The sequence below is a fragment of the Cnephaeus nilssonii genome (genome assembly GCF_951640355.1).
Source record: "Cnephaeus nilssonii genome assembly, chromosome: 6".
Classification (NCBI taxonomy): Eukaryota; Metazoa; Chordata; class Mammalia; order Chiroptera; family Vespertilionidae; genus Cnephaeus; species Cnephaeus nilssonii.
In genome coordinates, this window is record NC_137077.1 from 90,506,263 (window position 1) to 90,519,930 (window position 13,668).

Below are 13,668 nucleotides of genomic sequence, written 5' to 3' on the forward strand. Positions count from 1 at the left end.
CAGCATCTCTGTGTTCCCGTTTCTTGACTGTTGTCTGGCTCTACCCCGTAGGCCCCACACAAGTGCCCACTTTCCTTTCACTGCATCAGGTTCCCAATGCCCCCACACACCCAAGCCTCAGCTTCGTTCTGTCCAAAGCTCCTAAGGCCCTACCTGTCCTCCCTCCCCCCGCCCCCCAACATCGCCACCACCCTCAGCCTCCTCCGCTCGCTCTCTCGTCAAACTCACCCACCAAAGTGCCATTTTGTTCAGCATGATAGTGGGTCCCAGGGACCCGCTGGCAAGCTGACTACATCAGAATCACATTGATTCCTCAACCAGCATCCCCAGTGGAGACACTGAGTCTCTAGGGCTAAAGGAGAACCCAGAAATCTGTATCGTGTCCGGAGCTTCCTGGGTGATCCTACTGGGCAGTCAGATGTGGAAATCCCCGCGCTACAGCCCCCAGGCTGGCGTCAGAGATGCATCCTGGCACTCACTCCTCTTGTTATATTTCCGTTTCTGCCAGATTGGGAAAAGAGCAGGGAAAGGTGGTGAAGGAAAGGGGGGAATATCTCTAGCCTCCTGTCCCCCTGCTCACTGTGGCTCCCATCCCCAAGGAATTCTGTGAGGCAGAAGCTGCCACCAAGGAAAAGGGCTCAGAGGCGGATCCAGAAGGGCCGCTACCAAGAAATAGTATGGAGGGTGGAAACACCGGGGGACTTTTTTAAACATGAGAGAAATTATAACGGGAAGAAGAGGGGTCATCAGGATTTATTCTAAAGCACAAGAAGCATTCGGGTAAGAATGAAAAGAAAGAACCTGCACACAAGAATGGGGTGTTTAAAAAATTCAGCTTGATGACAAAAGTTTGAGATTTTTGTTTGTTTTAATCCTCACATGAGGATATGTTTATTGATTTTAGAGAGAGGAAGGGAGAGGGAAAGGGAGAGAGATGTGAGATAGAAACATTGATCAGTTGTGTCCTATACGCCCCCCAATCGGGATCAAACCCAAAACCTGGGTATGTGTTCTGACCTGGAATGGAACCCGCAACTTTTTGGTGTACGGGACAACGCTCCAACCAACTGAGCCACCCGGCCGGGGCTGAGGAGATGTTTTAAATCATTTTTTCTTCTAAAACTGCCCCCCCCCCCCACCCCGATACTGTAAGGATGGTCAACTCAGGAAAACTCGCTGACCTCTGGCCTGAAGGTCACCCTCTTCTGTCTCCCTCCTGCTCACTCAGTGGCTTACGAGCAGCGCTGAGCTTGTACAGCATGGATTTACCCCGGGGTCAGAGGTGCGGGGCTGGGGAGCGATGCTTCTCTGCCTGGGGGCTCCCTCTGTCATGAGATCAGGTGATCTTTCATAACAGGCCGTCCGGCCTAGGAGGTTTGCTCGGTGTGCCTCGCAGCCACAGGGTGAGGTGGACCCACACCGTGCTAGGGAAACTGCCCGGTGCCCACAGAGATGTCTGTGGCCGCCCACCTGCTGGCAGGGGTGCAAATCCTGTGCTTATAACGTTTTGTAAACTTGGGCTTGGGAAGAAAAATTGTGACTTGGCAGTTTACCTCACCCCGAGGGGGACAGACTAAGGCTGAGTTGGGAGGAGAGGTTACCGAGAACAGAGGAAAAGGCAGCAGGGGGCTGCGAGTTCAGAGCAAGAGGTCAGATACGATGCCTCTGACGAAGGCCCCCTCACTGGGAGCTTGGCCAGCCCAGCTCTCTGCACAGCTGCTGCCTGACAAGCCTGCTGGGATCGGAGGAAGGAACGGGGTCAGAAGGAGGGCTGAAGGAGCCAGCAGAGCAAGCTGTTCTGTTCCCACTGCAGGCGGCCCACTCCCTGCCTGTGCCAGGGGCCCGGTTTCTGGAACAAAGCTCCAATGTGTCTTCGGCTGGGGCAGAAGACTAACCAAGAATAAAACCAGTGTGGAAGACCCGTGGGGGAGTGTGGGCAGAAAGGAACTCTCTGGGGGCACAAAGGAAGAGAGTGTGAGCTCTAGGAGGTACAGAAAAGATGTTTCCAACTCTGAGTCCAACCCCAAGGATTATTATACCTACTACTTTTAGGAAGGCAGTAGTGTGTAACGGGAAAAGCCTGGGTTTTGGAGTTCAAACGAGCTGGGCTCAATTACTAACTCTATTAACTACTAGCTGTATGATCTTAGGCAAGTCACTGAACCTCTCTGAACCTTACTTTTCTCATCGGGAAAATGGGAATAATATTAAATAAAATAACGTATGTAAAATGCCTAACATAAATATGAGTTCCCTATCCCACCTTCTGGGATAATAAAAAATAGCTAAAACTCTCAAATAATTAATGTTCTTTGGAAAATGGATATCATGGTGATTAATATAGCAGACTCCAAAAAACTACTTGGTGTGAAACCCAAGCTCCCGCACATGCTAGTTTTGTGATTTGGAACAAACTTCTTCAGTTTTCTAAGCTTTGGTTTCTTCATCTGTAAAGTGAGGCTAACACCTAACTCCCAGGGTTGGTGGGACGATGCACTGTGTCACACACTTATTCAAGTGCCTGGCAAATAATAAACACATGATCGAGATGTCAGCTATTGCTGGTTTGTTGTTGGGTTACATATTTTTAAAAAGCAGCCCACCTTTCAGTGATGATGAGGTCCCATGGATTTATTAGCAGTTACTAAGCAATTCATAAACCAGGCAGTGTGCCGTCTAGCAACTAAAAGGGCACTCTGATGGGCTTGGACAAAATAAAAAGTTCCCCGTAGGAAGAAGGGCAGGGGAAGGAATCAATCAGCAAAAGAAATGGGCCGGGATGTCTTTTTTGGTGAAAGGTTTTTACCTCGCAGATTGCCTCTTTCTTCTGTAGAAATTATCTCATTGGTCTTGACCAGAAAATCCCAGACAGGTTGATCAAGATTATGTTTCTAAGAGAGTTTGAAACTGCAAATAGATATTTAATCTACGTTTGGTATCATGGGATTTTAGCACAAGTGACACCATTTTGGGCCTGTGGTTTTCTCTTTAATAGTGGTTTTTGGCCCTAGCTGGTTTGGCTTAGTGGATAGAGCATTGGCCTGCAGACTGAAGGGTCCTGGGTTCAATTCCAGCCAAGGGCACATGCTTGGGTGGCGGGCTCAATTTCCAGTGTGGGGCATGCAGGAGGCAGCTGATCAATGATCCTCTCTCATCATTGATGTTTCTCTCTCTCCCTCTCCCCTCCTCTCTGAAATCAATAAAAAAAAAATTTTAAATTAGTGTTTGTGCTTGTTGCTTTTCTTATTAAAGTGAAAAATCATAACGGTACTTTATTGAAGAAACACAAGAGGACTTTCTTGGAAATAGGTTGGGCTTGCAGAGAGAGAACTGGAGGGTAGATGTGTTCTCACAGGGTCTCTAAAGAACTCAGCAGTGGATGTTTGGGATGCCTGTAATGTCAGTGAACGAAGATAGTTACTTGTTGTCTGTCTTCTAAACACATATTAATGACTCTGCTTCCACATAACTGCCACTTAGAAACAACTTCACCTGTCTTCTATTTGCGCCTCCGTATCTGCTCTCCACCCTTTTCCTGCTTTTGTGCCAGGGAAGGCTGACCTGTCCGGTTGTACCAATGGACTCCCTTGCCTCCTTTCTGTCTCCATGGGTTCAGGCAGTGGGAAGTATCTGCAGGAGACTGGGGGCCAGAAGATTTCCCCACCGGTCATTATCCATCCCATGGATCACTTGTCCTTGGATAGGGTTCTCATTTAGCCTGGAGGAACAAGTGATTTGGTTCAAAGCCCTGTCATCAAGGCAGTGGGGTTGGGAGAGCCAGTTCGCAACAGGAATGTGAGAGAGCTGCGTCCTTTGACCAGGTTTCCTTCTCTTTCCCCAGTTGCTAAGAAATAGAAACAAGGTGGTGCCCCACCTCCCACTCCACAACAAGACAAACCGTAACTGCAGGTTTCAGCTCCTCCCAGCCATGTGACCTTACACCAGTCTGGTTTAGAGTCATCTGCCCTCTAAAGACCCCTCCTGCCCTGTCCCTTCCTAAGCAAAGGTGACCCTGCCAGAAGCAATCCTCTTCTGCCAATAACTTCTCCATCCCGCCCAGGGTCTGCCCACGAAAACCCTCCAGTTTGTACAACTTTTGGGGCCACCCTTCTGTTTTCTAGATGGGATGACACCCAATGCATAAATCTTCATTTTAAAAAGAAATATTTTTTTTATTTTTCAATTAAGTTGGCAAACATTATATTTGTTTCAGGTGTATATGAGGTCCCACAGATTTCAATGTACGACATCAAAATTAAAAGACTCAGTGGTTCCAACCTCCTCCCTAAATAAATCTTTCATTAGAATCATTTAGCAGAGATGTAAAAGGTTCAACGAAGGCTCTTTGGACACCCTACCCCCCAGCCCCTGCCCTTGCCAATCTAACAGAGGACAGTAGGACCGACAGAAGGAAAGAAACAAGCACACCCCGCACCAGCGGCAGTTCCTCGGGGGACGGAGACAGGCCCTGGGGACACCAGGACAGGCGGCAGCCCCCTGCACACAAAGCCTGGCAGGAAGAGGACGCCAGAGGACCCAGCACCGTCTCTGCCCGCTCCCCGCTCCCACGCTGAGTGCTCACGGAGAGAGGTCTTTGGTCTTTGGTCTTTGTGTTGGCTAGCAGGAATTTGTACCTTTCTCGAGTGCCAGGCAAATGCCAGTTGGAATTATCACACTTCCTGGGGGGTGCCAACTACATTCAATTAGTGCTCTGGCAGGGCATCCACCCTGCAGGGGTTGCTCTGCTCACAGACAACAAGGGCCTCACTTCAGCATGGGGCCAGGGCCAGGCAGCCAACAAGGCAGGCAGCTCCAAAGCTCAGGACCAAGCCTGGCCCTTGAAACATCATCCTTCCTGCACAGCCTGTGCTGGGAGTGGAAAGACGGTATCCTGGAGAGCGGATTTAAAGAGGTCTTATTCCCTCCAGTAACCCAGACACAGAATGATGGCCTTATTAACTCTCAGCGTTTAAAGCTATCCGCTCCACCTTCTTTACGTTTGCTGGAAGATATATATATACAAATGGGGACTTTGCCTTCAAGAGATTATAAAGTATGTGGAATTTTTATCACTCAGACCTGGATTCCAGGTGCAGGTGCAAGGACAGAAAATTCTTTAAGCTCTTCAGGCCTTCATTTCCTTATCTATAAAATAAGGGTACCTTGTTGACCGTCCGTGAGGATTAGCTGAAATAATGCATGTAAACCTCTTAATGCCAGGGACACTGTAAGCACTCAACAGTGTTTAGCGGTAAATCGCTGATCAGGACAAACAAGGCAGTGATCACAGAAGCCATAAACCCGTTCAAGAAATACTGGACCCTCTCTCCTTTTTCTCTCTCGGCCCACCTGCCTGTCTCCTGGCCTGAACATGTCCCCTCCTTCCCAGCCTGACCTCCAAACAAAGGTGGGATTTGTGGCTCAGCTGTTCCCTCTCGCAGAGGGGATCCCAGCCAAACTCCGCACCTGTCCTCCAAAGCCTCCCTCCGCTCTGCTGCCCCAGACCTGCCTGCCGCCTACTCTCCATCACCCCTTTGGTGCAGATAAGCCATAGGGCTTATGAGTCACAAAATAAAAGTGCACTTTGTTTGGCCTGCCGCTTGCTGTGTGACCTCTTTGCCTGCCGCTTGCTGTGGCCCCGTCTGCTCATCTGTGCAACGAGGAGTTTGCACTGCATGACCGCTGGAGCCCTTTTAGCTCCCATGGCGACGGCTCTACAGTTTGTCGCCAAAGCCGACTGCATCCCTGCGCCCCAGTGGAGATGACACAGCAGCCATCTGTAGCGCTGTTATGACTAAGACAGGAGGAGGATGAGGGGGAAGAGGACGGGGAGGAGGAGAGGGAGAAGGAGGGGAAGGAGGAGGAGGAGGAGGAGGAGGAGGAGGGGGAGGAGGAGGAGGAGAGGGAGAAGGAGGGGAAGGAGGAGGAGGAGGAGGAGGAGGAGGAGGAGGAGGGGGGGGGGGAGGGGGGAGGAGGGGGGGGGAGGAGGAGGTCCCACCAGCAGACAAACCATTGAGAAATACCGAGGAGGAGGAGGAGGAGGAGGAGGAGGAGGAGGAGGAGGAGGAGGAGGGGGAGGAGGAGGGGGAGGAGGAGGTCCCACCAGCAGACAAACCATTGAGAAATACCGAGGAGGAGGAGGAGGAGGAGGAGGAGGTCCCACCAGCAGGCTACTTGACTCCATGGGGATGTTTCTGACTGCGGAGCCCCGGCAGCCCTGGTAGGGTTCAGGATGGAAGAACTCATAACTCTGCCAGGTGGCTGGGAGACTGGGATGACTGAGCTTCTGTATCACCCCCAAATTCTGCACAAGGGGAGCCACTGCCTCTGCGTGAACCGAGTCGCCCGGAGGGACTGTGGAAGCGAGTGCCACTCCTTTTCTCTTGCTCCCTCCCAGCAATTTCAGTGACTGTGCTGGTGCCTCACTACTTAAAATGTTTGAACCACCACCGCTTGTTCATCTTCTCCCGCCCGAAGTCTCCGCAGGGTCCCTGTCAGGCAGAGAGCCTCCAGCACGGAGGGAGGCTGTCAAACTTGTGCGCATGCTCCCGGGGGAAGGCCGGCACCCAGCTGGTAGCACATCTCAGGGTTCTGGGGGAGCTCCCCCACACCCCGGCCCTCCACCAATGGCAGCCAAACAGGAGATAGGAAACCCGCCAGAGGCAGCGGCTTCTTCCTTCAGGCCCCGCTTTACAAACCCCTCCAGTCAGCAAGCAGCACCGCCCCCTCCCAGTGCGGGCCAGGAGGAAGCTGGTGGAGGGGAGGGGAGGGGCGGGGCCTCTTGGTGACTGACAGCAAACTCAACACCCGCCCAGCTGGGACCTGGGCCTAGAGATGGGCCTTCTGACAGAGGGAGGGAGCCAGAGGGGGCTGATGGAGGGTTAGGAAACAGAGAAGCAGCTAGGTGTGAAATAAGATGGCCAAGGGGAGAAGTGCACAAAGGGGATGGGCAGATAGGGTCCAGCCCGTGAGTAAAGGCTGTAAGTGACATATTTGCCACTCCTGAGAAATATTACTAGGGCCTCAGGCCCCCCCCCTGGCTTCCCTGGCAGCTGTGAGCCAAGGAGGGGGACCACACGCAGCTGCTAACAGATGCCTGCCATCTTCTGGCCCATCGCGGATGCTTTAGGGTTGGGCCAGGAGCAGGGCTGGCCCACAGAGCACAGGGAAGGTCTGTAGCTCAAGCACCTCCAGAGCCACATGACAACCCTTGTCTGTGGCTTCTTACCTGGGGATCCCACAGACGTGTGAGGTTTGGATACAGGTAAAACTGAATCCCTTGGGCTGCCCCAGGCAGTGTCACCCCTCGAATTAACAGGACCACCAGCATGAGGTAAGGGAATGTGGCTGTGAAGTACACCACCTGGCCAAGGGGCAGATGAGAGATAAGAAACTTGTGAGTAGGAGAGAGGGGGCTGGAGACCCAGCAGTGAGACTGGAGGCAGGAGCTCCCCAGCTGCAGAAGAGGTCAGAGGGGTTCCCCATCTGCTCCTACCCTCTCACCTCAGTCCCACCTCCCCTAACTGTGAGCCCAAACCTCTCCTCTCCCCACTCCTGCCTAAAGCACTCCCCCCTCCCCCAACACATACCCAATAAATATTTGTTGAGTGACTGAATGAACTTAGGCATTTTCCCAACAGGCATGTTGGAATTATGTCAAGGGATGTCAGGTATGAAAAGATCTGTAACGCATGATCCCTGTCCTCACAGAGCTTACAAGCTTAGTGCAACCAGGCAGCCAGATTAGGAAGAAAGCCTTGCCAGATGCCTCCAAGGCAGGAGTCTGGAGAACTCAGAATGCCCTTCTGATTCCTATACACGCTAGGGCAAAGAGTCCCCCCAACTCCTCAGGCTGATTTGGAATCATTCTGAGACTAATGATCTTAATGGAATTCCTTTTCCAAAGAAATGTTGAGCTAGGGAGCCATGACCTATGTTCTATATGCAATGTGCCCGCATATGTGGTATATTCCAAGGTCAAATTCTTATGGAAGTGTCCTTCCACACCCACCCACCCTCTCTCCCTTCCATTTAATTTCCCCGAAGAGCTGAAGGATTTGGGATTGAACTCAGGAGAGGCAAAGAATCAAAGGGCAAGACTTACAAATCTTTGTTGGGTCATTCCCTCCCAATCTGACTAAGCTACAACTTAGGAAACTCTTGGGTAACTGAACCCCCAGTGAAGGCAGGGAGTCCTGGGATGGGAGGGCCAGGAGCTCTCGAACACGGACCTTGCCCGTGGACTTGACCCCCTTCCAGATGCAGAAGTAGCAGATGACCCAGGCAAGCAAGAGGCATATGGCTAGTTCCCAGCGCAGGGCCCCCAGGTGCTGGATGCCATCAGAGATCTTCAGGACCCGCCTCCTGGGGAGAGAAGGTTGAGCCAGGCTCCACTTTACTGCCAGCCTCCATTTCGCGGCCCTGGCATCTCAGGCGGTGGAGCCACGCCTCCAGGCTCGTGTCCAAAGGCTTGTCAGCTCTTGTCACCTGATTCCATGAGGCTCTCCTTTGCCCAGAGGTGGGGGTAGATATAAACTGAGGCAAATGTAAACTGCTCCCAGGTAAGTTTGCTCTGGGAGGCTGACTACCAATTTAACCTAGAGAAGGAGGTGCAAACACATTTTCTCAACCAGGGTTATAGGATGTTTTGATATGAGGAATCATGCCCTAGATGAATATCGGTATTGGGGAAGGGAAGATAAGAGACAATGCACATGCAGCTGAGGAGAGGAGGGCAGTTAGAGGTGTGGACACACGTGGGTGTGCACCAGCTAACAGGGGGGTGGAGACGTGGGAGAGGAGAGGCAGGAGAGCTGCAAAATTCTCATCTCTGAAACCTGTTCTGCACTAACCACAAATATGGGCACAACAGAAAAAAGCCGCCAAGGTGACGGGGCCACCAACGAAGGAAATAGAAAATCTTGCCTGTCGTCCATTGGGAGTCACTACTCGCTGAGCCCATCCCCGTGGCCTTCTTCCAAACACACAGCCCACCGTGGGATAAAAAACGGGCCTCACTTACTCCCAGAACTCGATGACAGGAGAGGTGGCATTCTCAGAGGTCACATTCAGGGAGCCATTGGTCCTCTGGAACTCCACACAGTGTTCTACTCATGGGCCCCAGGGAAGGAAGCAAGAGAAACATCATTAACCAGTATTTGGGGTGAAATTTCAGGAGAATGGAAGTGAGGTATCTGGAAGGAACTGGGCTGAAGTTGTCTATACAAAACATCCTTAAACACGTAACCTCGACAAGCCCACGCCACCCTCTCCCACATGCTTTTACTTGTCGGTTTCTAAATGTTTGGGTGCATATTCTTACTAAAGCGTGATCAGATGGCATCAGGAAAGACACACTTCAAAGTATACAACTATTCCCAGGGAAGTGTTGTGTGTAAAATCATAACCTTTGAAGAATACTACGAAACCTTCTATGGACGTTACACATCTAAGTCGCTAAAGAGCACGGGGACGGGTGCAAGAAAGCGCTGGCTGGAAGCCGGGCCCTCTCTCCAAGCCTCACATCCCTCATCTCCCAAACGACATGAGAATATCCCTTTGTGGGACCGACAGGGAATCAAATGAAAGCATGTCTGTAAAGTACTCAATAAGTAGTAGCTCTTAATTATTTGTCCATGATTTTGGAGTTTCACAACGCATGTCGACAGTATTTTTTATACTTTATTAGTACAGTAATCTTCAAAAACATTAAGACAGATAGTGTTTTCCCCATCGTATGCATGAAGGAAAGGAGTCTGCTTAGAAAAGGCCTGCCTTAGCTTGTAAGTGACTGAGGGCTAGAATCCAGCCCAGTGAGTTGTGTATGTTCTATCTTCAAAATACCTAGAATCTGACCTTTTTCATTGTCACCACTGCCACCACCCTGGCGCAGGTCACCACCATCTCATGCCTCCCCACTCCAGCCTGTACTCTTGCCTCCCTAGTCAAATCTCCATACAGCAGTCAGAGTGACATTGTTAAAACTTAAGTCACATTTTATGTCACGCCCCAGTTCAAAACTCTCCAACAGGTTTCCTATCCCACTCAGAGAAAAAAGCCAAAACCCCTATAATCACCTCCAAGGCCCTCTTTAATCTACCCACCTCCTCTGGCCTCGCCTCCCACTGCTGCTGCTCACCTGCTCCAGCTACGCCACCCCTGTTGTTCCCTGGGTGCTGTTGGCACTGGTGCTCCAGGGCCTTTGACTGGGAGTCCCTGCCACCTAGTGTCTGTCTCCTGTTGTCTCAGTGGCTCACTCCCCAGCCTCCTTAGAGCATTACTCCTGTCATCTTCTCCATAAAGCCTTCACTGATGACCCATTTAAAATTACACCCCCACCCCTAAAATTCCCAAAATCTCTTCCCTCTTTTATTTTTCTCCACAGCCCTTCTCACATGATACCTATTACTTATTTATTTTCTGTATGGTCTGTCTCCTGTCACTAGAATGACAATTCCATGCAGGCAGGGACCTTCGTTTTTACGTTACCACATTCTCAGTTCTTAGAACAGAGTTGGAGCTCAATAATATCTGTTGGATGGCAATGCCAGTCGAGCACTGTTTTCACTAGACATGTCACTTTCCTCGAAGCTTCAGCACACCAAGATTTCCCCGTGTCAGGACAGGCCGTCCTGCACTATTCTAGATGCCCGGCTCGGAGTAAAACCAGACTCGCTAGGAGAAATGTCCAAAATGTCAGGGAGCAGGAGACTTGGGTGTTGCATTTGCCTCAGAATTGTCTCAGAGAGACCCCACCCCCAATCAAACTAAAGGCAGGCCTAAAGCAAAAATCCTAGGCCACCAAAAAGTCACACAATTTTGTAAGAGGAACTCCACTGAGATCTGGATAAAGTCACCATCTGACAAGCTGGTTGTCAATGGTATTTCAGTGCACATAGATGGAAGAGAGGAAGGAAAGAAGGCAGGAAGGAAGGAGGGAGGGAGGGAGGGAGAGAGGGAGGGAGGGAGAGAAAGAGAGAGGGAGGGAGGCAGGGAGGGAGGGAGGGAGGAAAAATATTGTACAAAGAAATATTAGAATATAACATATTTTTAAAACTTGATTCATTCAACAAATATTTTTAGTGCTTGTGATGTAGCCAGCACTGTGCTAGGCACAAAGGCCATAGAGATAAAGACATCTTTTCTGCCTTCAAGCTCTTGCTGGTCTTTGGGCAAACCAGACCAACAAACAGATGAAACGCATGTAGGAGCCTCAGCAGGGCCAGGGGTCAGAGCAGGTACTGCCAAGAACCGAATGCACCTGAGGGTGGCAGGGGAAGTACCTCCAAGATTTGACTTTTCGCTCGAAATTAGTGGATTGGAGGTGGTGGCAGAGATCGGCCAGGGAATACCTGAAAAGGGAGCATAAGGTCTGAGGGCAAGAGGGGCCTTGAACATGATGCTGACCATTGCAGAAATGCACCTCCCTGGCCAGTAACTGATTCAAACTCCAGTTCAGAGCTGAGTAATTTATCTGAACCAGAAAAAGTAATAGGAGCACAGCTAGGGCCTCACTGACAGGCCCTGAGAGGTGTCTGGGCACGGAGTGCAAGTCGAGATGCTGAGACCCACACAGGACATGTCCAGTGGGCTCTTCATCTGCACCAGCCAAAGGGCAGCCACTAGCCACAGGTGGCTCTTTACATTTAAATGGTTAAAGTTCAATAAAAATTTTAAAAATTCAGTTCTTCACACACACGAGCCATTTCAAGTACTCGATAATCACATGTTGGCTACCATTCCAGATAGTACCGCATCACAAAGTTCTTTTGGATAGCACTACCCTAGGTATTTTTAAGTTTTCATTCCTTTCAATTCATTAGACTTAGTAGTTTTAATGTCACAGGTGGCTCTTGTAGTCTTGCAGGCACAAGAGAAAATTAATTGCTATTATAAATTATATTGATGACATACAAAACAGCTCCTTCCCTGGGTAAAGCCAGGTGAATTGTGAGTTGGAGAGACCTAAAACAGTATCAGAGAGAAGGCATGAGAAACAAGAAAATGTACAAACAATATATACAAATACCAAACTAACAATATTTCAAACTGGAATAAATAAATACTAGTAACTAAACTACATAAATAGTTCTATTTGCATACATGAATTCATAATACAGTAATTGAATACATTTTGCTTCTGATGCTGGTGAAATCTCACTCTTATCTTTGGTATTCACTCCCCAGATTTCTAGTGAGTCCCAAATTATGGCTGGGAATCGGGTTGCCTGGAATAAGGGACAATCCCACTCCTGGTTCATGTGGCAGAGTAGCTGGAGGAAATGGATTCGGAGATGACCTTACCTGTATTCCACTCATGGCGGCAGCTTCCCCAGGGAAGGTCGATGGTGAAGCTGCTAAAGAGGTAGAAGAGGGCCCAGGCCAGGACAATGATGTAGTAGGCATTGAGGAGGATGAGGATCATCTGGGAGGCATAGCCGATGCCTGGAGGGAAAGGGGCAGAATTGAGCCAGGGACAGTGGACAGATTTCTCACACACTGCTCACCCCTGCTTAACAGAGGGTTTGGGCTCCACTGTCAGTGTCCTAAAACAAGAAGTGCTGGATATAAGCATAACCAATGGACACAGACACCAGGTGGGTGAGGGCATGAATGGGAGTAGGGGGGAGCAATGGGGGGATAAGGACATATGTAATACCTTAATCAATAAAGAAAGAAGAAGAAGAAAAAGAAGAAGTGCTGAAGCCATGGCTCCCAGCTCTCCTCTCCCTCCCCAGCAGGCAGGTGTGCTGCTCGCTCCAACAGCCCTGGTCAGGAGGGGACCTTTCTCCCAGACTCTGCTGCCCTGTCTTGGCTTCCTGTACACTGACATCTCTATAAGGTTCTGAAAGTTCACCAAGTCGAGGTTATTTTGTAAATGGGTAGACTAACTCCGAGATTCCAATAGTTAATGTTCCCCAGAATTAGTCTGATATATTTCTGAAATATAAAAACATCTGTTAATAGCAGGAACAGATAATTGTCATAGGAGAAAATACAAATAGATCCTCCCTAATAATTGCAGGTGTGCAAAATCAAACAACACTGAGGTACCATTCTGCAACTACAGCCCGAATGAAATTTTTTACAAATGATATAGCTCAATAACTCCATACTTGTCTGCATATTAGAATTACCCGGAGATATTTTAAAAATTCCAAAGCCTAGGCCAGACCCCAGACCAATTAAATCATAATCTGGGGTGTGGTACAGGATGTTTTGAAGGTCCCCAGGTGGTTCCAATATGTGGAGGAGTTTGGGAACCACACATAATTCAGAGTTATTAAAAATAGAAGGGAAGGATGCTTACTCATGTCTAGTGACACTGTAAATCAGTATAACACTTCCACAGGACAATTTAATAAGCCAGATTAAGAGACATCAGTTTGATCGTCCATTTGATCCAGTGATCCTAATCCTGCAAATTTATGCCAAAGAAATCATTCCCCAATAAGGGGGTGGAGGGAAATCTATGTCAACAAATACACATGATAGCAGAACTTAACAATTTTATAAGTAATTGAAAATAAGAAAAAGCCCAAAACAAAGAACTGTTAAGTAAATTATAATATATCTACTTGCTGAAAGTTTATATAATCATTAAATGTTATATATAGAATGGAAAATAACACTGACTATAAATAAATAACACTGACTAAAATAACACAG

The 13,668-nt window shown here is 49.2% G+C and overlaps 1 protein-coding gene across 1 annotated transcript in view; it reads right to left on the bottom strand.

The window, feature by feature from the left end:
• Window positions 1–13,668, bottom strand: part of SLC6A13 (solute carrier family 6 member 13) — a gene marked incomplete at both ends in the record, with an annotated part of 43,995 nt that overhangs the window by 2,969 nt on the left and 27,358 nt on the right. Inside the window, 4 exons of the mRNA XM_079773809.1 lie at window positions 7,229–7,363; window positions 8,232–8,364; window positions 9,023–9,107; window positions 12,304–12,444. Of these exons, the coding sequence (XP_079629935.1) occupies window positions 7,229–7,363; window positions 8,232–8,364; window positions 9,023–9,107; window positions 12,304–12,444 (494 nt within the window). The remainder of the gene's footprint in view (window positions 1–7,228; window positions 7,364–8,231; window positions 8,365–9,022; window positions 9,108–12,303; window positions 12,445–13,668) is intronic.